The sequence below is a fragment of the Ruditapes philippinarum genome, unplaced genomic scaffold, assembly GCF_026571515.1.
Source record: "Ruditapes philippinarum isolate M1 unplaced genomic scaffold, ASM2657151v2 ctg1317_1_1_1_1, whole genome shotgun sequence".
In the NCBI taxonomy this organism is placed as follows: Eukaryota; Metazoa; Mollusca; class Bivalvia; order Venerida; family Veneridae; genus Ruditapes; species Ruditapes philippinarum.
This window is the reverse complement of record NW_026865400.1, coordinates 16,864-41,647: the sequence shown is the minus strand read 5'-3', so window position 1 is coordinate 41,647 and position 24,784 is coordinate 16,864. Positions and strand designations below refer to the sequence as shown.

The 24,784-nt window shown below is 30.2% G+C and overlaps 1 protein-coding gene across 2 annotated transcripts in view; it reads right to left on the bottom strand.

Annotated features, from left to right (window-relative positions):
- LOC132728866 (dopamine D2-like receptor) overlaps positions 1 to 24,505 on the bottom strand; it is a 30,054-nt gene extending 5,549 nt beyond the window's left edge. Inside the window, exons 1-2 of one of the 2 annotated variants that reach the window (XM_060714553.1) lie at positions 24,365 to 24,505; positions 23,376 to 23,901 (exon numbers count right to left, since the gene is read on the bottom strand). In XM_060714553.1, coding sequence (XP_060570536.1) covers positions 23,376 to 23,670 — 295 coding nt within the window. In that variant the 5' untranslated portion in view covers positions 23,671 to 23,901; positions 24,365 to 24,505. The other variant, XM_060714554.1, reaches the window with a different exon arrangement.
- Between the last annotated feature and the right edge of the window lie 279 nt (positions 24,506 to 24,784).

Here is a 24,784-nt window from a genome sequence, read left to right as displayed (position 1 = left end):
CCAGTAATTAATTCTAGGTAGAAATTTTTGGGACTTTCCATGTACGCATTAGTTTGACCAACTTTAAAATTTCACAAAAGTATTTATCATCATGATTACCTCCCTTGCCATTTTTAATATGGCTAACAATGTGTAAGGTTTTTATGAAACAACCTCGCCAATCAGTAACCACCCAAAATTTAACTGGCACTTATGTATCAGTTAAGGTTTATTAGTAGATATTTACAAAATTAAATTTAATTTGTAAATACATACTTATAAATTTTAACCAGCTTAGTGTTTAAAATTATTTTTATAAACAGTCGATTCACTAGACTTATTAATAGTTTGCCAATTTACCAAAGTAAATGTGTTCACGATTCATTTGAAATACTGCAGTCCTATCGGACAAAAAACTAATTTCAAACACTAAAATGCACATAAAATCTCTTAAGTCCTTTATTAGTGCTGCCCACCATGTGTGATTCTGTCCTGGAGAGGCTTTCATAAACTATATTACCCTGGCTTACATAATTTCAAAATAATTTTTCTTGTTTATAATAATTCATAGATAAGTATTTCCCATCAGCAAACATGTTTAAACTCTGATATACTCATAAATCAAGTCCATTAAACTATGATATACTTAGAAATAAATCAATCATAAGAAAGATTTATGTTTTAATGGATTTCTGTAATTAGTGAGTTAGGCTGCTGTTGATCTTATGTTTTACCCTCTTTGAATAAAAAAATATGATGGAATGCTTAACGGAAATTACCATTCAGTTTATAGAAAATTGTTTATATTAAAAGTCAGCTTTATATAGGAATTGAATGTACTTATAGTCTGGTAGCAGGGAACAATTAGAATTACATCTTAGAATTACATCAATCATTTATAAACACTCCCTACAGAACAAAGTTTGAAAGTGATTCAAGCCAAGTTTTCTTTTTACTTGTAAAATATAATGGAAAATGTTCATTTTTACAAGCAAAACAATGTTCAGAGATAGGATAGTAAAAATGTTAGACTTTAAGAAATCATTAAAATTTCAATTCAACAGGTATGGAAATAGACTTTTAAGCCTAAAAAAACAGAATTTTACATTATGATGGCATTATATCATTACACCATGTAATAGAGTTTTACAGTGATTATCTGTCACAGCATTCTTTGTTACCATGGTAATTATCAGCCTTAAAACTCCTCTCTAATTGGAAAAAGTGCCACCGTTAATTTGTGGTAGACATGCTTTCAAGACATAAATATCGTGCTTGTTTCTGTAAAAGCTAGGTTTAAACACTCTCTTAACAAAATGCTATTATCAGAATGCTATTCAACAGTGTTTGTTTTTTTGCAAACTCTTAGTGCACAGTATATGATCCCAAGGCCTCTACTGGCAATGCCACTGCATCGCTGCAGCAATACTTGTGAACATACTACACTAACGTCAGTAATACACAGTTTTTACAGTGGTTTTTAAGTCCATTCATGCTAAGTCTGATATATTTTGGTGATAAATTTAATTAAATTAGATGTATGCATTCTTGAAAAATATTGTGTGTAATTGATAGTAAACAATTTCACACAGGGGTATAACATGATGTCACATTTTGTTATATAAGTAAGTATGAAAAATGGATTAACTTTCCCTTTTACCTATAGAACTAAGTCGAGATAATCTGCCATCAACATTTTATTCTTAGCTATAAGGTCATAAAATATTTCTCTGTAATTACCAAAATGGAAACATTGTAAAAATTGTCTTTCCATTTTCTTGTCCTGATTAAAATGTCAGTGTTTGATAATGATTCAGCCTTTACTAAGGCATATAGCCCATATTCTCCATGCTCCATCATTATATAGAGACAATCATAATTACATAGAATCAAAATTTGATTTTAAAATAAACAGTAACCATGGAAACTGTGACTTGAGGGTGAGTGATAAATTTCATTTTGTATCTGTTGTATTTATAATCCCATATTTATTTGAAACATTAGACATGGTTTCATCTTTTTTATATAGAGGTAAAGTTTTCTGGGATTATGTTGTAACTGCACTAATGGAAAAATTAATGATGAATTCTGGTTTAGGTTGTGTGTTTCATTAGGAAAATGAACATTTGCACCTCGATCAATTGACTTTGATATTTGCTCCCCTTTTGTTAAGGTGGACATTCAAGTACCTTGTCTGTTAAGGAATGGCAAAGATTTGCCATACTCCTACATATATGATATTTAAGGTTTGTTTTTTAGACTCTGAATCTTATTGCAGTATAAAACCATAATGTACCTCTTCAGACAGTAATTGTTGGTATGAAATGATCCTTATATAACTTCCAACTATTGTATGTATGAGGAAAATACCATTATTATCCTTGGATAATGCTAAAGGAGCTGACATTTATTAAACAAGTAATGTAATATAACCATTTTATGTCTATTGTACAATGATCAACAATAGATGACCTTGTCATTGGACAAGAAAAAACTATCCTATTATTAAAGATTTTTTTTCTTCAGAAATCTTGAAAATGTTAATGGAGTTAATAATGAGATACCTATGTCTGTATATATATTATGAATTGGCTGTATGAGAATTTATTTGTGTTTTAGGTTTTGAGTCACATGTAATACTATATAAGTGTTGCATTATTTTGTAATTTTCTAGCTTTAAAAGTACCCATAAACTGTTATGGGTAAACTAGAATAGGCCTGTGCCCAGCTTAAACTGAAGTATTTACCCTTCTTTGAGTCATGGCTACTTTATAAACAAGAGTTTAAAGTCCAGATCTCAAACCAAGGAAAAGTTTTCACTTACTCACAATCATTTCCTTTTAAATTAAAGACAAGATGATTTAAATGTAAAGAAACCAAAGTAAAAATGTTAAGAAAAGTGCAGAAACAAAAAAGTAAAAAGTAGAAAGAAATTCAAATTAATATTTATAAACTCTTTGCTACTGAGAGTTGTATCATTAATGTCCTATGTTACTCTTTGTATGTTCATTTTAATTGTTGTAATTGATAAATAATGTAGAAAAGGAAATAATGGTCTTCTTGGAATCATTATTCATCATTGTGAACAATTATATCCTCCAGTAATCTTGTATAAAAGACAATTGTATTGGTAGGATTAGAGACATATTTTCTCCTGGTTTTAGCTCTGTTTTCATGTAAATACTCGATCTATCAGGATACTCCAAACATACTTTCTTCATTGTCAAATGATGAAAAAGATTATTGCCTTTCAGAGAAAGAAAAGATTCTGTAGTTTAGATATATGAAATATATGACATCCGTGTGTCCCGGGAGATTTGTTGAGAAAATGCTATGTTTGCATTACACTTCTTAAAGTACTGGTAATTTGAAGGTAACAATAACTTGCTCATAGAACATTACAAAGCAGTCTTGTAATTGACTCTCTGTTTTCCATGCTGTTTTATGCCCTAACCTTTGCAATTCTTGTTTTCCAAGAGTTAAATATATATGTTTATATGACTCTGTCTGAAAGGTGACATGTAAGGCTTTTTTTGTTTGTGTATAATTGCCTTTATGTAAATTCAAATTCAGTGAAAATTTTGATTATATCATGATGTTGGTCAATTTCCCCCAGTGTCCTGCTGGACTTGTTCATACTCTAATATTGGAACTGGTAATTACTGGTGTATTCACGGATAGCATTGATCAATTGCTCAGAGTTAATTAAGGAATATGGTCTGCAGTTTAATCAAGTTATATTACATTTATTTCATGGTTATATCATTTGATGTTTCAATCATTAAATTACCAAGGTAACTGGTGGGTGGATCTATGAAAACTATTTAATTAGTGATTTGTGGTCTACAAAATCATTCACCTCATTAAATTCTTACAGGTTATTCCTTTAATTAGACTTGTAAATACCTAGACATGTTTCCTGTATTATGTAGTATCTACATCAACATAGCTACTATAATTAACAAAATGTTAATGATTATTTTCAGACATTCCTGTAACACCTTTTCTTTCCTCCTACTTCTTTAGACCGATTTTACAAAATTATAATGTTAAAGTGTTTCTGTTTCTCTTCGAGTTATTTATTTGTCCAGAAAACTTTTTTGTATAAAAAAAAGTACTAAATAAATATGAATGGAAATTAAAGGAAATGAAGACAGATTTTGTTGTTGATGTTTGCTGTATCTAGATCAGCAAGAGATTGGGCTGTAAGTTCTTCCTTGATCAAAGTTCTTTCCTACATCTTTCCAAAGATTTACTCAAGGTAAGGAAGTCATGCAGACAGGCTTAAAATGTTTTGGTGTCTTTGATGCTGATTTCCAAATTTATATATGAATTAACACATATGTGTGTAAAAAGGAAGAATGATTATCTCTTGATTTGTACTTGTTTTTTGGTATAATTATTCAGCTGGCCTTGGTGTTTGTAGTTGTTGTTTTTTTTAAAGCTGCTCGCCTATTCAAAATACCAGGGATCTTGTATAAGATAGGAAAATATTTTATGAAATTGATACTGTAAAATGTTTTTTGTGATGTAGATGTTTGAGAACATGTTTTTGTGCAGGTAACATTATGAATGATGATAATCATGTTTTGCAGATGATAAAATAATACATTATATACCACAGATTAGGTTTGTTTGTTCAACTGATTACATTAGTTTTATCTGAAACTGAATATAAATATAAAAGTAGGAAAAAAAAATCTGATTTTATCATGAAAAACCATATGTTGCAAATCAAATTTTTTTATGCTTATTTACTCAATTACAGGTAAACTGTCTTTCTAAAGCTAGAATCTTTGTAACATCTGTTTATTTGACCAGCTAATTGCTTATCCCATAAGATTTCAAGGTGTTAACTTATTCCAATTAACCAACATCCCATGTGTGTGTCATTGACACTGAAGACAAACAGCTGTAATTGAAGGAAAAAAAGATAAGGCATTGCAGACTTAATTAGATAAAAATAACAGGTTACTTGTATAAACACATAATGTCTTACTGGACATAATATCTTAATGGTTACTTTAGATCTACTTTAGATTTTGGAATTGCATGACCATTGTTACCAAGATTTTTCCATCAAAATGTTTAAATTGTGCACCAAGAGTCTGGATGTCAGACTGACATGGCTTTGCTGGCATGGGTACAATTCCAATGTCAAATTCTTTCAAAGTTCAATGTTCTTGTATTGTTATCTAAGGTCTTCATTGGGAAGTTATGTATGATTTTCATGCCAGTGGCTAATTAGAATTCTGAAGAGCTTTTTTCTCTCTCGATTTCCTAGCTTTACTGATGTGTAAAGTATTGCAGATAATGAAACTGCTGTTTTATGTGATAAGATTAGGATCTAAGGCTTGTGATTGGTCAATATCAGTGTCGCAAATTTTTGTGTCATGTCCAGGAACAGATCCAGAATTTTTCAGATAGAAAGCCCATTCCAAAATAGAGAAAAATGGAATGCTTAAAGAATGGCCAAAATGACAAAATTGAAAATGTTACAGGCTCGCTTTGATTGAGCCTGTTCATGGACATTACTGGAAAGCGCAAGTCACCATCCATGCCCCCCTAGCACTGGCTTAAGCAGAATTCAACATTTAAATGAAGTCTTAACATGAAATCCACCCAGAAAAATAAGGATAACAGACACAAATGATTCAGGATACATGTATACCAAAAGATGAAATAAATGATTGCAAGAACACTTCTAAGAAATAGGACCTGCATTTCGAAAAATAAAAGTCAGTAACCCCAGTATCATAGCATCAATGTACATAAGGCAATAAACTTGATAATAAACATTTTATTCACAGTTACATTAAATCATAACAAAATGGAAATAGAAATAATTCTGGAGAAATTGCAAAAAAATCTTTATGTTATTTTGAAGACTTGAACAAGTAAATTCTGTTTGAATGTTATGTTGCAAAAATTTAACATTTTTGTTGTCTGTATTGTATCATATTATAATACATATAGCAAGTTAAAGTGAAGTATCTGTCAATCAGTATTGGTTTTGTACATTAAATATGTCAGTTTTCTGTAAGCTTATTGAAATAGTTTTGTTATTTCATGTTATATAACAATTTGTAGTACTTAATACAGAAATGATGAGCTTTAAATTATTAAAGTGACATGTCAAATTATAAAGTTAACATTTTGCCATAATTTCTTCAATTTGATAATTTTCTTCGCATGAACGATAAATAACTCATGTGGGCATAGGAAATTTTTGTTGTAAATATGCATCGAAATTAATTTTATCCATAAAAAGAATGGGGCAGTCTTTATATTTTAGACAGATTTATAAATATCCTTAACATATTCCAGTATCAACTGTTGGTCAATCACCATTATAACATTTACTCTTTTGAAATGAGATTCCATATTCACTGTCAGTCTGTATTCTCACTTGTATAACCCATTAATAGAAGCACCAAGTAATGTGACTCTTGATTTAACACATCTCTAAAATAATAATCGGTTTCAATTATTCTCTAATTTCATTTTAATAGCATCATTATTGATGTAAAAGCTTGTCACATATTTCAACAGTAATGTAGTAACAAATACAGAAAGCATCAAATTTCCCTCTCCCCCCACCCCACCCCCGTTTATATGCTTTGATTACTGCTATTATATTCAGAATATGGGGCTTTGATATTATAATATATAAGTAACTATGTAGTATAAAAAATGGTAAAATTGTTTGATTAACAGAAAAGTGATACAACATCCCACTCTTTAATAATAAATATTTATAAACAATAGAGATTTATGGTGATATATATACTATAAAGAGGATAGTTATTTTTGTTCTTGTTTTTTTGTATGAGGAGAAGAATAAATTGAAACATTAAATCATTGCTTTAGGCAGGTTTTCGTGTAGGTTAAATGAACAACAGATAGCTGGGGTTTATTGAGTTATTTTATACATAGTTTAAGAGACTATTCTGACAATTGTACTGCTATTTAAGGCGGTCGTAGGATGGTTCTGAAATAATCATATTTTCTCTCGTAAACTCAATTTGTCTAGTATGCAAATTATTTTTACTAGGTACAATAGAGTAATATTTGTACCGATTGATTTTTGAAGGTTTTCCACAAATATCTATCTTATTAAGTCTAAAAAAGCTCAAGTGCTGTTGTTTAGCTTCTATTTTAGTCTATTTCTTGGTTTAATGAAGCTGAAATCATGTTGTTTGTGATGTTCATATTTGCATAAATGTTATTTATAGGTTGTAATATATGGTAAAATCATAGAAAAAAATCATTGCTTATTTATAATTCAATACACATAAATTGTCTCTGTCTATCAGTCTGGTTTTTTTTCCTTAGCAGAAATACTTTTTCATCTATATTTGTAAATATTTTACGATCTCCCTATCAGAAATTCTTCATTATCTTTAAAATCTGAGATTCCCAAATCAGAATTTAAATCAGTTGTTTTCATTTTTAAATTATGCATTTATCATTAGAAAATTATGCATTTATCATTAGAAAACACCCACAGTGGCATGAAGATTTCTCTTTTGTTTTGGCAGCCAGTAAAATGAGGAAAGTATTTAATTGACTTATCTACACGATTAATTATGTTAGGAGTCAGATAGCATCTTATAATAAAGCTAGAACTAAAACGTCAGTCTACCAGGCAAACAGCCAGACTGTCTTAACCTTACCTTTCCTATGTCTTAATTTCTTACATATTTTATGTGTTCTTTAAGCAGGTAATACTGTTTTATTTAGCTAATTGACAAATTCTAATTGCCCAATTGATACTAATTTATATACTTGTTTGTAAGTTAATGTCTCTCTGTAGAAGATGATTGAAACTAAAATTGTTTCATATTCTCAGTGAAAGAGCTGAAAATATCTTTAAGCTTTTCAATAAAAAACATCAAGTATACTTTAGTTGTCATTTGCTGAACAGTGTTTTTTCATTTCTGTATAAGTACTTAATTAATGCATTTTTGCACCAAGTTATTGTCAGCTAATAGCAATAATGATTGACACAGTACTTGTAGACAAATGTGAAAAAGCAAATGTCTTGAAATTCAGATGAACAGTTAAATTTCTTTGTTACAAGGCATTATAATGGTTTACTGTTATATAAAAGTAAGCTTGTTTGTGTCTGACTTTGTGGCAATTAAATTAGTGTTACTGTGAAACCTAAATATTTATGTATTATTCTAAATTCAATTTAAATGCTTAAAATTTACGTCATAACTAATGTGTTCAAAAAAGACACATAAAGTAGCATTGTTTTATAAAGACAATGAATAATTTATTATTCATAACTTTTGCAATAAATTAATTATTTATATCACCAATTCTACCCTGTATTATAGTAAAAATAGTGCTACTGTTATAGTGTAAAGTTTGTACAGTCTTGTAAATTATCTACTGAACTTGTTACTTAATCTGTTAGAATGCTTATTGTTAAGCACATTATGATGCCAATATATTTTTATTGGTCATAAAAATACCACAAATAAGTTTGTTTTTTCTTGTTTAAGAGAAAAGATTTTATTGTTGTGCTTTTTGAGTTTTAGTGTTGAATATTTTAAACATTGATGTTCATAGTTAGATACAAATTATGATTTTATGATGTCATATTTGGGAAATTGATACAAATTCTGGAATTGTTCGTGATAATATGATTTGAACCCACTCAAAACTAGGCAATAAAATCGTTTTCAGCTCTTTATGTTTGAGTTGATATATGGAATTGAGTTTGTCTGTAGAACTTAATGGTTTTATTTTATTGTTTCATGGTAAAATCCATGACAGTAAGGTGTATGTTGGTTTTTTTCCCACTCTCATTTGGTGCAAAGTTAGCCCTGTTTGCCAATACAAAAAGTATCTTCAGGTTTCTTTTTTACAATTTTATTACTTTAGTCCACAATCATGGCAAACAGAGAAATTAAACTTTGAATTTTCAGATTGTAAAGATTCTGTAAAGGGGTTGGTGTGGATAGGAATTGTAAAAGGGGAGATGTTAGTGTGGGACGTGTTGGTGCTGGGGCAAGGTATGAGTAAAAACTGTTGTTAAAGTGAAGATGTTCGAGAAGTGGGGAGGGGTGTAGGAAACTTATCTTATTAATAATGATTTAACCAACACAAAATCTGAAGTACATAATGTACTGAAGTGTAGATTGTATGATGTTGAACAGTCACATTGTAGTAATTACTATAATATGTTTGAACTATACAATAATCATGGGTTGTGGTATGTTATGTAAATATTTATGATCATTCTTCAAGCATGCAAACAAATATGCACTTGGCAATGATTTCCTGGATTGTGCACAAGAATAATTGTTAATGTGCTTTAACAAAATATGTGGTGGTTTGGTGCAGTATTTATTTGGTATTTCATTGTTTTCTTAATGCAAGAATCATGCTTTCATGATTTTAAGATTTATAATTATGTATAAATATATATACTAATGGAATAAAGTTAAGCAAGTTTGAAAATATATTACTTTGGAGTACATTCAGCGAGGAAGAAAGCATGAAATCAAATATATGGCACACATTTTGATTGCAGTTGATATACTTCATTCATATGATATTACTAGATAAAATGGAATGGTGAATGGTCTTACTGGAAAGAACATTAAAGGGGTCGGCCAAAAAAGTCATTCCAGTATCAATACCTTGTGTGCCCACCATCAACAGCCAAAACTATAAAACATCTTCGTTGCATGCTGCAAATGTATGCATGACATGTGATTTTCGTTCTTTATGTCATACTCTGCTTGACATTTAACAAGTTTATATACATAGACACAATGGGTTATGATGACCAGTGTTCAAAAACGTGTTTTACTTCCTTGCTGTGCATTAAATATCAAATGTGTAATCAACTTACTAAACTTTTTTCCTTCAGTATATAAATATAAACTTGATGAAAGCGCATAGGCAATATCAAACTTGTAATGTCCAATAATTGTTTTTTGTTAAAAACTGAAGAAGGAAATGTGGCATTACTTAGATACATAATTGGGGATTTTCGATGAAATTGTCAATTTGGAAAATGTATTTATTTTCCCTTCTTTTATGCAAATGAAATCACTCAGGTCTTTTGTTATATTTTACAGAAAGTCTTTTGATGACTCTTAGCATCATGATTTCTTCTAGCATGATTTAGATCTTTCCAACTTTTGTCATAATGTAACAATGTGCCTTCTTCCATTCATAAGTTTTTTGATAGGACAGTTATTATATAGCAATATCTAAAGAATGTTCATAATCAAGAGAATTGTTTCCTTGTAGTTCCATTATAAGAGATATGATTGGAGATAATTTAGGGCCTGATCTGACACCATTATCACATAGATTGTCTGTAACTGCAACATTAAAAACACCAGTAATGTGCTTCTATTTGTGGTATTTCATCTAAATTGTTGTCTGGCATTATAAGAACCAGAACAATCTATTATATTATTTATATATACCCTGATACAGTATCCAGGTCATTGCTGATAACTGGTCACATTTTACCAGAAAAGATAAGCCAACAATTTCTAGTTTGGCTGAAACAACTAAATCTATCACAATTAACTACAGTTGTTGTATATACTGATCAAGCTTTTGTGATTTGACCATTTATGTTGGAGTTACTGCCCTTTCTTTGCCTGTGCTCTTATGGGTGATTTGTGATTCAATCATAGTTGACAGAAAATTTTTGTTACAATTGTTTCCTCACTGCCAGACTTGTATAAACATTTGAGCAACTATTTGATTTGTTTTCTGATTTTCTGAGCAACAGTTCATTTATACATCTAACATTTTTATAATAGACAATAGTAAATAATATGCTTATCATTTTTGCATACTGAATAATTAAAGTAAATATAGTGAGCTATGACACAATACTTGCTGACTGAACTGCTATAAAGTGTTGCACCCTTTATTGTCAACATCATTACTAGATATTATGTTATCTATACAATATCATATAAAGTATGAACTTGTCAACAAAAATATACTGTATCAAGGGTCAATTAACTTAATTAAATACAACAATTAACTTGTTGTTGACAATTACCCATATGATTAATATAAAATGCCATACAAATTCGTTCAGTTATATTTCATTTTATCTTTGATAATCTCCCTTTTCTGAACAGAACATATTTTGATGTGTTATTAAAGAAAAATGACTCATATTATGTCTTGCACCAAAGCTTTTATCTGTACTTTGGACAAAACAGGTCTGAGAGTTCAGCTAATACTGACTTTTGATGGAATTTATTTCACCCTGTTAAGATTATTTTTAAGATAATTATTATCTTGTTCTCTCAGAGAATCAGTGTTTTCTTCTTCACACATTTTCTAAAGATGCAATGGTAATTGCATTTAAAAAATTGGGTTTAACATTAAATGTTTAACACTCTCGGGGGTTTTATTTTCTGTTTTGAATTGCTACTGAAACTCAAAGACTCTGTAACAGACAATAGTTTATACATAAAAAGTTACAATTTAGCTTTTTTGTTGGTAAGATAATTTATATTTATATGTGCAGTTAAGACAGAAGAACAGTCATAAAAATCCTTTCACAAGCAATATAGTCATAGACAGAATATAGAACAGTAACCTTAAAAAATGCTGAATATGGCAACATAACTATGTTTGTTAGAGATAATACAAGGGCATCATGTCATTCATATTATTTCCCGTCTTTTTTTTTGGACACAAGGTCATGGTTATATTGTCAGGGAAAGTATAAGGTAATCTTAAATGCTTTAGGTGAAAACATCAGCTGTTAAACTTAAATGATAATTTAAATATTTTCAAATGTGGGAGGAAATTGTAGCTATAAAAATATTGAGAAATTAAAACCCTTTCATTTTTGGAATCTGCGTTTGTTAAAGAACAAATGGTCATTAATCTGTGTAAAAGTCAACAAGTGAGGTTATAATTAAAGTTAGTTAACAATAGGACAGTTCTGTTACACAATGTAATTGACTGTTGTAAAGTATAGGAAAACAATGAAGGATTTGATTATAAAACTTGAACAAACAGTCACTGAAGAAAAGTTATAGTTCATCTATCATTTATTTTGGGAAGTGTATGACGCTTGTAAAATAACTATGTTTGATATGGAATTTTGTTTTAATATTTGTATTTAAAATATCATATGTTAAGTGTGTTTGAGACACTTTTGCAGCTGCATTTATATAAAAGATACTAATTTGTAACAGATACCAGTGCAATGAAGTTGTGTGCTGTGTGGCGACATTTTGTTGTGTTTTTGTCACGATTGACGTCATTCGGTGTAAACTGATATTTCTTGTTGTGACAGAAGGAAAGCATTGTGCTATCTATTAAAAATAGAAATTGCTTCTTTTTGAATGAAAGGTGCTAATTTTTGTTTCCATTACGTCATTTACAACATTGTATTATGATTAGGAATATTTCTGGTTTCAGAGATATTAGCAAAAAAGAAATTTTTTCTCTTGCAATTTTAGAATTAGGCTCATAGTTCCATTTAAAAGTGAAGAAAACAAATATCAAAAGAATCTGTTGAGCTTTACTGAAGTTTTTTGTTGGAATGTCTCATACTTTTTAAAAATAATTTGCTATTTCTGATAAAAATAACCTTGAAAGTTTTTTATATGACCAGTATTACAAAAAATGATACAGAACATTTTTAGCAGCTATATACTTTTGTTGAATATAAACCTAATTTTGAAACTAAAAGAAATAAGTAGCTTAAAATACAATTCCCACATCCCTATACAAAATTGATATGTTAAATTAGCAATAGAAAGATGAAGGATACATTTTCATCTTGAAATTAGAACTCCTGTAAATTTTAATGTACATCAGTTGCAGCTTTATTTGTTCTCATTGCAATAAACACAGTTTGAGGTTGATAAAAAGCTCTCAATTTATTGATACATAATTGGATAATATTTGTTTTTATTTGTGTATTGTGTATTGATTCAACACTTCATCATGTACACCTTGTCATTTTAATGCTGCCTATAACCTGTTATAGCTGCCCTGTTGACAATCATACATTTTGTATTCTCTTAACAAACTCAGTCAATATGTTTAACAGCTCAAGTTGTAACCATCATTCCATTCATTAGTATCTCCTATCAGTAAAATCAGAAGAGGGATATTGAAATGCCATTGCAATTGTCCAAATCCATCCAGTGGCACTCCCACAATTTAAGCTTCAAAGCTCGGCTAATTAAGTAAGCAAAACTTCTCAACATTTATTTAATTTTTTGGTGAAGAATTCTATTGTCCCTTTGTCCAATGGTATTAAGGATACCTAGATAAGTGGTTATAGAAACATGATAAATTCTCTTTAATGGCTGAAAGTGCATTGTGTAGAACAAGAAGTCAGGGACTCATAGGCAGAAAATGTTTTCATTTTAGTACTGGACTGCTATGATTTTTCTTTCGTAAATAGGGAAAAGTTGTTGAGCATCATTTTGATATTCCTGTTTGATCTAGAATATTGTTTACCCATGCACAAAATTTCTCATCAGTATAAAATAACTTTCATTGATACTGGGGTTGGCTTAATTTTGCCAGGCATTAGTTACAGCTTAACCTAACATTGGATAATAGAAAATACCATGTTTTATGGTTTACCCGATAGACATTTTGCCATCTTATCTGTTCCTAATGAAGGTTTGATGAGGCACATTTTGCGCCAGTTTTTATTGTGGAAGAAAAGTATATCTATCATTCTTATATACAGATATTGGACTTTTCTAGTGAGAACCATTATAATATATATATTTGTTTACAGTATAATTGTAAAACAATTATACATACCCATGCAATCCTTTGAGCAATAACTAAAAAATTGCATGCATTATGTCACTCACTTGATTGTATTATCTTAAAGAACAAGGCTAACCTTCCAACAATTTGACAAGATTTGGTACAGCTTTCCTCAAATTTAGAAGTATCTAAAATTGCAGCATTATAATGCCAAAGATAAAAACCAAAGCCAAACTGCACATGCTTGCAGAATGCCAGATCTTTTACTATCTGCTGCAAAAATTGAGATTAAAGCTGCATGCCTCCATATGAGCCAAAATATGTCTGAGAAAAATGCACTAAGATTGAAAGAAAAGTAAAAAAGATTCAAGACACAAGTAATTACATGGATTGTAAATGCCATTTGTATTAAAAATGTGTAAATTACTTCTTATGTTCACTTCAGAATATTTAACATTTAAATACACAAATCTGGAGGCATGCAGCTTTGAGCCAGCAGTCTAGAGTGTAAGACTACATGAATGTGTATAGTCATTACTTTATATTGGTGGAATTGGGCAAGCCATTATGATGGCAACAGTCAAAATCTATGAAATATTGAACTATATAAAACATTATATTACATTTATACTTAATTATGTTTCAGTTTTTGTGAAATTGTTTAATGACTTACAAAATAATAGTATTATACCAGCATCACGGTTCTCATTATGTTGTGAAGGTAGACCTAATATTCTCCATATTTAAGAAGTTGCCATAAAGGATACATTAAGTAATGTAAGCCAATGTTGAATTATCTCCTTAACAACCAAACTATTTTTTGTTTCATATAAAAAGATACATAAAAATTGATAGTGAAATAGATGAATTCAAGAAAGAAGAAAATATAGTAGTTTTATTAAGACCTTTAAAATATTAGAATATTAATTTAATAAAGCCACAGGTGGGATTGACATTTTTGAACTACCATAATAAAATCAAGTGGCATATTGAAATTTTAAAGAAAAAAAGTAGGGATGGCAACGAGTACCAAAATCAATACTCGAGTACTCGGTCAATTTTCCGATCGAGTACTCGGTTACTCGGATGATTTCCAACAATCTTCAAAGTTTAATGACACAATATCAACACCGTCTTCAGGCTACTTTCGGTTTCTATTTCAATTCACAGAATTCGTATCTATAAATAGGACTGCAAGGGAGGTAACTTAGAAAAAGGTCCAATAAGCAAGTTAAATCAACAGCATGATATGTTTATTAACTTCATTTAATGCATATCAAGTATTTCTGGATTTATATGCTTAAAGAAGAAAAGGGAGTTACTCTCCTTTATTGAGTAAAGAAAAACAACGTATAATTGGGTCTAATTACAACCTTTAATCTAACATTCATAATAACAAGCCGGCCCTGTACTGTTTTCAAAACGGTTACCTTAAAACAAGTTTCGGCTACAAACTGTTACACAATTAAAGGTCATTAAATATCATAAGAGGCCGAATGATGTAAGCGACACAGGTGTTCAATCCCATGCGCGTGTCAAACTGTTGATCACTCGTTATGTTTACGATATAATTTTCGCACCTCTTCAAGGATGTTTTTATTGTATTTTACAGGTATTTATGAAGATACATGTATATCTCCGAATTTCTGAACTAATTGGACACCAATCTCATTAAATCTAAAATAAATAGAAATTTTATTTTTTTTCCCCGAGTAATCGAATATCAATTTTGTTAACCGATATTCGGACGTTCGATCGAGTACTCGGTTAACCAAGTACTCGTTGCCATCCCTAAAAAAAAGTTTTGTTTCAACCTTGGCTGTGTTCCTCAAGTATTGATTTTTATCATATTATCATTTTGTTTTATTCAATAAAGACCATATTGCCTTTAGGTTTTGATTGATTTTTATGAGGACTGTAGGAGTCAATTTTAAAGTTTTTACTGGAATGAGAAGATCTTGTTATCAATTATAACCAGTCCTGGTTGATTATAAAATGTATAAAATAGATAACCAGGATCAGATGGGAAATTTTGATAGAACAAAATTTCTCATAGAAAAGATGTGTTTATTAGCAATAAGCTAAAATATCCACTGATGAAATATTTTATTACATTTTTGATGCTGCTAGAATTTTAAGTAAAAAAAAGACTGAGATAAATTTCAGGCTGGAGTTAAAATGAATTTCATGATAGATAGCAAAATATCTTGTTCTTTCTTTCTAGAATTTTATGGTCAGCTTATTTTAAGATTTATTTTTTTATGATTGTGAAAAGGAGTCATTTGAATTTTTATAATATATTATTTAAATGATTTTAGATAAATATAAGAGTTTCCTTTGTCTCTAAAAGTTAATAAAACCTGAGTATCCTGTAATGTCAGACTGTAATGACGGACTGAATGCTTCTGATAATTTCTTATTTTAATGACTTTTTTTAAACATTAAAATAATTGTTAATGAGGATTATATAGAGGATATTTGTTAAGTTCAGTGTAAGATCGGAATATATTTCACCGAGTGAGCACCAAAAGGTATATTTCACGAGTGGCACAGCCACAAGTGAAATGTGAACTTTTGGTGTTCACGAAGTGAAATATAATCTATTGAATAATAATTGTTAATGAGGATTATAATTTATTGAATATAGTCATGTCTGCTTGTTTTTTTTTTGTACTGGTATATAATTCTATTTTAGAAGTAAAATTAAAAGTCTTTTTTATTGTTATCTATATAACATTACAATAAAATGTAAACCAATCCCACAAAGAAAACTACTCCCTAACAGTATTGATTCCTTTTAAAACTTCAAATTCAACCTCAATCTTAGTCTAATGGAAGTGAAATTGTAAATAAATTTAATGGTATAATTTGCCAAAATAGCTGTCTTTTTAAGTGCCAGGGTTTTTATTTCTAGAACTTCCTCAAGATTAAAAATAACTGTGTTTTCATCTAATGCAAAGCTTTATATTAATTTCTTTTCTACTGTGATCCCTCCCCTCTTCCCTTATTTTTCTTGTTTTTTGGAATGTCAGCTGCACTGGATATGTTTATATGTTACACTGCCTTTTACAACATTGTCTGCCATGTGGAGAGGAGATGAAGTAAAGGAGGAAGTTAGGGAAATTAGTGAAGGCAATCAGACACTCATGCTGCTTTTAATACACAGATTTCTGTCTTCAACAAATTGATTAAAAATATGAACAGTGAACTTAAAATTGAGAAAATCAATGTAATCTGTATAGTCAAAAAGCATTGTTGTTCCTCTGTGTACACTAAAATTTATACAAGAACCTAATACATTTGTAATATGAAAATTCAATGTTAATTACTTTGGAAATGAGGCTTTAGGTCATATTCCTAATTTGACCTTCATTGTAATGCGTATCTGATTTATACAACTCCTGTAGTCATTTTGCAGAGTTGCTGCCCATTTATAATTTCAAGGGAGGGAAATATTCAAAATTATTTTTATTTGGTTTTCTTTATCATATTTTCTGTTTCTATTCCATTTTACATCTTACCCATTGCTGTAAGTGAAACTATACAATATTGACCCTGTTCTTTCAGTAAAATACAACAGCAACCTTGAAGTCATGTCTGACTTTTCTTTTCTAGTCTCAGAAAACTTTCTCATGTTTTGCTGGAATCAAGTTTTAACATCTCCTTGCATATGACCTTTTCAACTTGCTACTTATCAGAGGATGTAATTGAAATATCAAGCAGACAAGTTCATCCATCAGGAGATATTTGCAAATCTATCATTCATTTATACTCATTGATATATCCAGATAATATTCCATTAATATGTGCTTTCCCACCAAACCCCACTTTCCATAACCCATCTCTCTATCTCACTCTAATTATAATTCTTTATTGAACAGAAGTTTCCTTACAATATTCGGTTAATATTCTCCTGCATTGACAAATTTAGATATAGACAAGTGTAAACAGTATGGTTTATGTATATTCATCTATAGTAGACAAAATCATTTGTCATTGAGATCATAAGAATAATATATTTGCATTACATAAAATGGTTATTCTTTTTCTCTTTGACAAGGCACATCAGATGATGTGCTAGATTGCCTACAAGATCATTATGTTACAGTGCAAAAGGTCCGTGTGAACTATTGTTGACAGGATCATCTTATGTTTTGAATTGTAACTGGTTAGAAAGTTTGACATTCATTCTGAGAAGAAAAAAGGTGCACATGCAGTGTTGCATTATTGGTAAATTTACAGTTTAATACTATGGAAAAGTAAAATATAAAATAATTACAGAGGAAATAAGACTTTTTTTGTGCCAAGCCCTTCAGATGTTATGCAATGAATAGATCATTGTTATGATATATGAAAAGATGCTATCATGGTCTTATGTCTACTAATTTCATTTCATTGGAATTTTATCCAGAGTTATCTTCTCCAAATCTCAAATTGTCTCTCCCGGAAACAGCTTCATAAATGAAGAGATTAATGTGTCATAATAAAACAAGATATGCAAGAATATAAGACTAATGGGTTACATTCTGCACCTACATCATAGCTATCAGACTTACTGGATTTATTCTGCATCTACATCATAGCTAAAGACAAGACAGAGTAGGAGATCCCGGTTGTGAAATTTGGGGATATCAATACAAAAAAGTGAAATTGAACAGCCAAATTTATAAACTATGGTCTGGCCTATATTATTTAAGGCACAATACAGTAGTGACATAGACAAACCATTTAATATCTTCTCTCCAGGGCTAGTGGATGACAGAATGGTTTGAATAAGATTTATCTGAGGAACACACAAAAAAAAACAACAACAAGTTTTAGAAATTTTAAGATGAATTTCTTTAAAATGTTACTTTTTACCTTTAATTATTAGAAATTATAATATTTATTCTCATTAATTCATGCTAATTAATTCATGTCCTAATTGTAATTAAATTCATCTTAAAAAACAGCATAGAAGTAGGTATATTTACATTACTGGCTGCTATAGCTATATATTTGCACCTGATTAGTAAAGGTAGATTGTAGGCAGATACTTGTAGATTGGAGGAGCTGATACTGATTGAATCATCAGTTAACAGGCGTAGACAGCTGATAAATTCATCAGTTTTTTACTACAGACAACATTAAATATTATTTAGTCAGATGTTCATCTGTGTGTCCTCCCACTACAGCCTGTATCTAACCACTTTTCTAACAGAGTGTACCTGAAGACCCATGTTTGTTTTTGTTTTGTTTAAAGTTCTACCAACAATTTTATAAGAATGTTCCCAGTACTAATGTCAAGTGAATTATTTTTTTTTGTATTTTTTAACTACAGTTCAAAGTTCTGTAAAATTTCCATTGATTTATTGTTTCATACTTTTCTTAACCAACTAATAGGTGCCAATTGAATCAGTAATTGACAGGTTCTCAAGTTTGATAACTCTTTTGATCTGTTTCAGTTCATGCTTATTAAAACAATACAGACTGGTTTCAGGTTCTTGTACAATCTGTGTAACTAGAAGCTCTAGAGACCGAATAATGCTAGTTATCTATATTGCTTTTAAGATAAGGGCTTTTAGAACTTTGCTCTTCTGTGACTACAAAGGCCTTGCTCTACAAATTCAGGAACATGTAGCAAAATAAAATAATTGTTTGAACTTTTTATGAATGGTTGAAATGTTTTATCTAGAGAGCCAAATGTTATTAGATTTAATGATTATTTTTGAATTATGAAGGTGAAAGATGAGCATGTTTCCCTTGTGAAATAGGTGAATTGAAATGAAAATTCCTAAAGTATTTAAATTAAATGAATGGTTTTAATTGACTGAAATGAATGTTCTATCTGATTAACAGAAGACAGTCAAGGTCAAAGAAAATAATCCCTCTAACAAAACAAGATAATCTCAAAAAGTATGACACACTGCGATACATATCTGTACTAACATATTGCAATATAATATTATATAATTTAAATCTAATAAATGTAGCATGAGAAGAAGTTAAAAACATTGAGTATTGTCACAATATTAATTTGCCCCATGTACCAGTACTTATATAATGTTTACCAAGTCTCTGTGAGACCAGGATAAACAAAAGTACAACAGTAATACTATAAAGGTGCATGTTTTTTTGCAAACATTTGTTGGATGTGTCTATGCTTCATCAACTACCAACATGTTTCAGGCTCTAAATTACCTTGATGTTCATGCCTTATCTTTTTTATATTTTTTTATTAACAAGCCAAGTTTGTTTTTGATGAACATTTTTTGCAACATTTGATCCACCCAGTGTAACCCATCCTTATAATGTTCATACCAGTACTTAAAAGAAATAGATAAAAGTACATTTTGGAGTAGGCAGTTTTAATTAGAAACAATTGTGATAAAGATCGTGTAGTATTCATTAACTTTATCTTGTTTCTATGAAATAATTCTGAGGTAAATAGAGAGATTCTGTAGGGGGAAATGACATGAAGTGTCCAATAGATGCCAATTGTTAAAGCAGTTAATGACTACCCTTTACAGACAGTCAATGAGTGGAGAAATCTCAGGTGTCAATTAGTTTAAGTTAAAAACAATACATGTATGATGTCTGTTCTTTAAATGAATTTAACAAGACATATTTTTAACCAGGTTTTCAATTTTGAAAATCCTGGTTATTAGATTGGGGTATGGCGGGCGGATGGGCGGGCGGGCGTCAAACGAAATTGTGTCCGCTCTGTAACTCTTCAACCCTTTGAAGAATTTTGATGAAACTTCAGACAAATGTTTACCACATCAAGATGACGTGCAGAACGCATGTTCCGCATGGCTGGCTCCAAGGTCAAGGTCACAGTGACATTAACATTGAAAATCCTGTCCGCTCTGTAACTCTTCAACCCTTTGAAGAATTTTGATGAAACTTCAGACAAATGTTTACCACATCAAGATGACGTGCAGAACGCATGTTCCGCATGGCTGGCTCCAAGGTCAAGGTCACAGTGACATTAACATTGAAAATCCTGTCCGCTCTGTAACTCTTCAACCCTTTGAAGAATTTTGATGAAACTTCAGACAAATGTTTACCACATCAAGATGACGTGCAGAACGCATGTTCCGCATGGCTGGCTCCAAGGTCAAGGTCACAGTGACATTAACATTGAAAATCCTGTCCGCTCTGTAACTCTTCAACCCTTTGAAGAATTTTGATGAAACTTCAGACAAATGTTTACCACATCAAGATGACGTGCAGAACGCATGTTCCGCATGGCTGGCTCCAAGGTCAAGGTCACAGTGACATTAACATTGAAAATCCTGTTTACATGATTTTAACTTGATTTGGCAGTCAAAGGTCATATCATCTTTGGAGGTAATTTAAAAAAGATATGATATATTATTTCATGTCTACTTTGTAACTTGTTTTTCATTATACAGAATTATCAATATAATTATAGTGAACAAATTCTTCTGTGCTGAACTCGTCCTACATTCAAACTTTCACAGAAGCTTTGTCATCAAGCACCCTGGCACATATTGTCGGGGTTTTGTGATTGGATAGTTTTTGACCTAATTATGGCCCTTTGTTTTTTTCCTTATACATAATATTATAGTGAACACTTCTTCAGTGGCAATTCCTCCTACATTATTCATGTTTTACATTGCACATAGTTACATTGTTTGTTGCTTGTATTTGTATTTCAAATACAACATATTTATCTACAATGGTGATAATTGAAAACCTGGTTTCATGGCATTGCCATGTTTCTTGTGTTAATATGTAACATTGAAGTTAAATTATCAAGGTAAGATGCAATATTGTAGAAATATTATCATTGTCAGATGCAGGTAAACTATCAGATTTAGATGCAATATGTTAGGTAAACTATCACTTTTAGATGCAATATGTTAGGTAAACTATCATGTTTAGATGCAATATGGTAGGGAAAATATCGGGTTAAGATGCAATATGTTAGGTAAACTATCAGGTTTAGATGCAATATGTTAGGGACATAATCAGGTTGAGATGCAATATGGTAGGTGAATTATCAAGTTTAGATGCAATATGGTGGGTGAATTATCAGGTTTAGATGCAATATGGTGGGTGAATTATCAGGTTTAGATGCAATATGGTAGGTGAATTATCAAATTTAGATGCAATATGGTGGGTGAATTATCAGGTTTAGATGCAATATGGTGGGTGAATTATCAGGTTTAGATGCAATATGGTGGGTGAATTATCAGGTTTAGATGCAATATGGTAGGGAAATTATGGTAAGATGCAATATGGTAGGGAAATTATCAGGGTTAAATGCAATATGGTAGGGAAATTATCAGGCTTAGCTGCAATATGGTTGGTGAGTTATCAGGTTTAGATGCAATATGTTATGGAAATTATCAGGGTTAAATGCAATATTGTAGGGAAATTATTAGGGTAAGATAAGATGCGATATAGTAGGGAAATTATCAGGTTTAGATGTAATATGGTAGGGACATTATCAAGGATAAATGTAAAATTGTAGAAAATTATCATGCAATATAGTAGGAAAATTCCTTGATAATTTACCTACCATATTGCACATTCTGTCTTGAACTTGATTTATACTCGGCATGAAATATCTGATAGTTGGTTTCTTGCTTATATTTCTTGCGAAAATATTAGGAAGAAAAGGAAATTAAGGAAATAGATAAAAGTTTTGGTGCCAGATTACCAGGTGTATACTGTACAGCCCACAGATCTCTTAATTATTACATATATCTGCCCCATTTATAATGGCTCATTTAGCTTTTGTAAAATGTGTTTTTTGTGATAAAATTAGTTTAAGAAGTCATTATGTTCAACATGTGAAAAATGTGTTTTTAGGTCCTGCAAACCTTCATGTTATGCCATATGTCAAATATGTTATGAAGTTGCTTTGGTAAAAGTTATATTTAGGGGCCTTAACCCTACTGTAATATTTGAGTGGTTTTAAAAATGTTTGATAAAATTGGTTAATAATAAAAAAAACAAAGTTTGAAAACTATCAAAGATATTGTTCTCATTCTTGGTATATTTGCTTCAGCTTATAATGTACATCTGCATGACAAGGAACAAGTGTTCAGTATTTCTAGAATTATTTCCCTTTTTCTTTATGTAGGAAATGGATAAATGTGAAATAGTATCTAGATATAAGTATTGTGTATTGAGTGATTCTTGGTTGAGATATTTGTACAAATAAAGTTGAATATATAAGATATACATGATTGTATACAAATACATAGGTATTGTAGATATGGATATAAAATTAATGCTTCACGTGTCTCAATGATATAGTGTACATCATAAAAATGAATGATAGCTAGATTGGACAACAAAAATATTATATTAAGGAAAAGAATCAATAAAAATGAACATACTATGAATAAATTAAAAGAATAAAGTTAAATAAACAAATTCATGAATGAATTAATGAGTTAATTAAATGATAGAATAGAATAAATCCTGAAAATGAATAAATATTTGGTTTGAAAATTTAATTTAAATTCAAAGAAAAGAGGTAATAAAAGAATTGAGTTTATAATGAATTAATTGCTAAAAGAAATGGAGTGATTGTTAATGAATTCAGAATTTAAACTGGAATATGTCAATGATATAAATGTATTTAATAAAGAGCATGTGGCTAGTAAAGAAATTAGTAAAATACCCACCATAGATCTCTACAACCATTCCAAAAGGCATGACAATAATGGAGACAAGGAAGTCAGCGATGGCGAGGGACATGAGGAAATAATTTGTCATATTCTGTAAGCGACGCTCCCAACACACAGCCAGGCACACAAGTAAATTTCCTAAAGCTGTACATAATATCACAACAATGAGGGCCAGAAGCCCCCATTTCACGCTTGCCCCAGGCACCGGTATACATGTACCATTAAAACATGTGTCATTTGATTCAATGGAACTGCCATTCATTCCGTACATCATCGGTACTACACTCCACATTTGTAATATCCAATAAATAAATTCCACTCTTTACTTATCCGGATGTTTCAGTATTTGTTCCTTTCCATTATGAATTGAAAAACAAGGAAATCCAGAATTTAATATCCACACAGTGTTGTATTCCTAGTTTTTTTCAATAACTTTATTGTAAATCAATGGTAAAATAACTGTCCATGTTTATAGTTGATGCTTTATGATAGAATTCAGGTATTTTTGGATTTATTTCATTTTCTGTAATAAATAGAAGAAAAAGAAATTTCTTTTTAAAAATGATAGTGTAATTTCTTTGGATGCAAAATATATTTGTATCATAAGAACAGAAATAATTTTCTATCTTAGAAACTTCTTTATGGTACTAATTTCTGGAAAATATTTGATAACTTTGAGAACAAAATTCTTTAACTTCAATATGCAAAGTATTACCAAGGAATTAAGCTTTAAATTAATTATGTACAATTATTAAAAAAAAATCTTAGAATAACAAATATTGATAAATATAACATCCTTAAAGAAAAAAGACATAGATAATTAAAACCATTATTTTCATAAATTCTTTCAAATTTTCATACTCACAATTTAATTGTTAATTTAATAAGAGAAATTAAACAGTTTTGCTTAGAAACATTTCGTCATAGTAAATATTCTAGTATTAAATTATTGCCTTAGAACACACTACTACTACCATGGGCAGTACCTGTTAAAATCCACGGCACCAAGTATTTTCCAATAACAGAATGATCAAGAGTATATACCATTGACAGATCGTGCTACAGTAATCCACCTATTGGTTGTTAAATCACTGAAAATTCCCACAATTACCAGAAACTATTCTAGACGCTAGAATACAGGGACCTAGACTGAGTTACCAACATACTCATCAACCAGTCTGTGTAACACTTTTTCTTTAAGTTTTGCATGTAACTTCATATCTCTCAATCTTATAAAACATCATACAATGTCTTTTTGTAGTCCACTGACCAAGACCCTTAACTCTAGCATTGATTTTCATGAAATTATCTCCCCTTCAAAATAATGTTCAGATAAAATTTTCAAATGTTTTTACAAAATTTTTGTACTATTATCCAGACTGTTGTTTTGCTATTGTAAACACTGA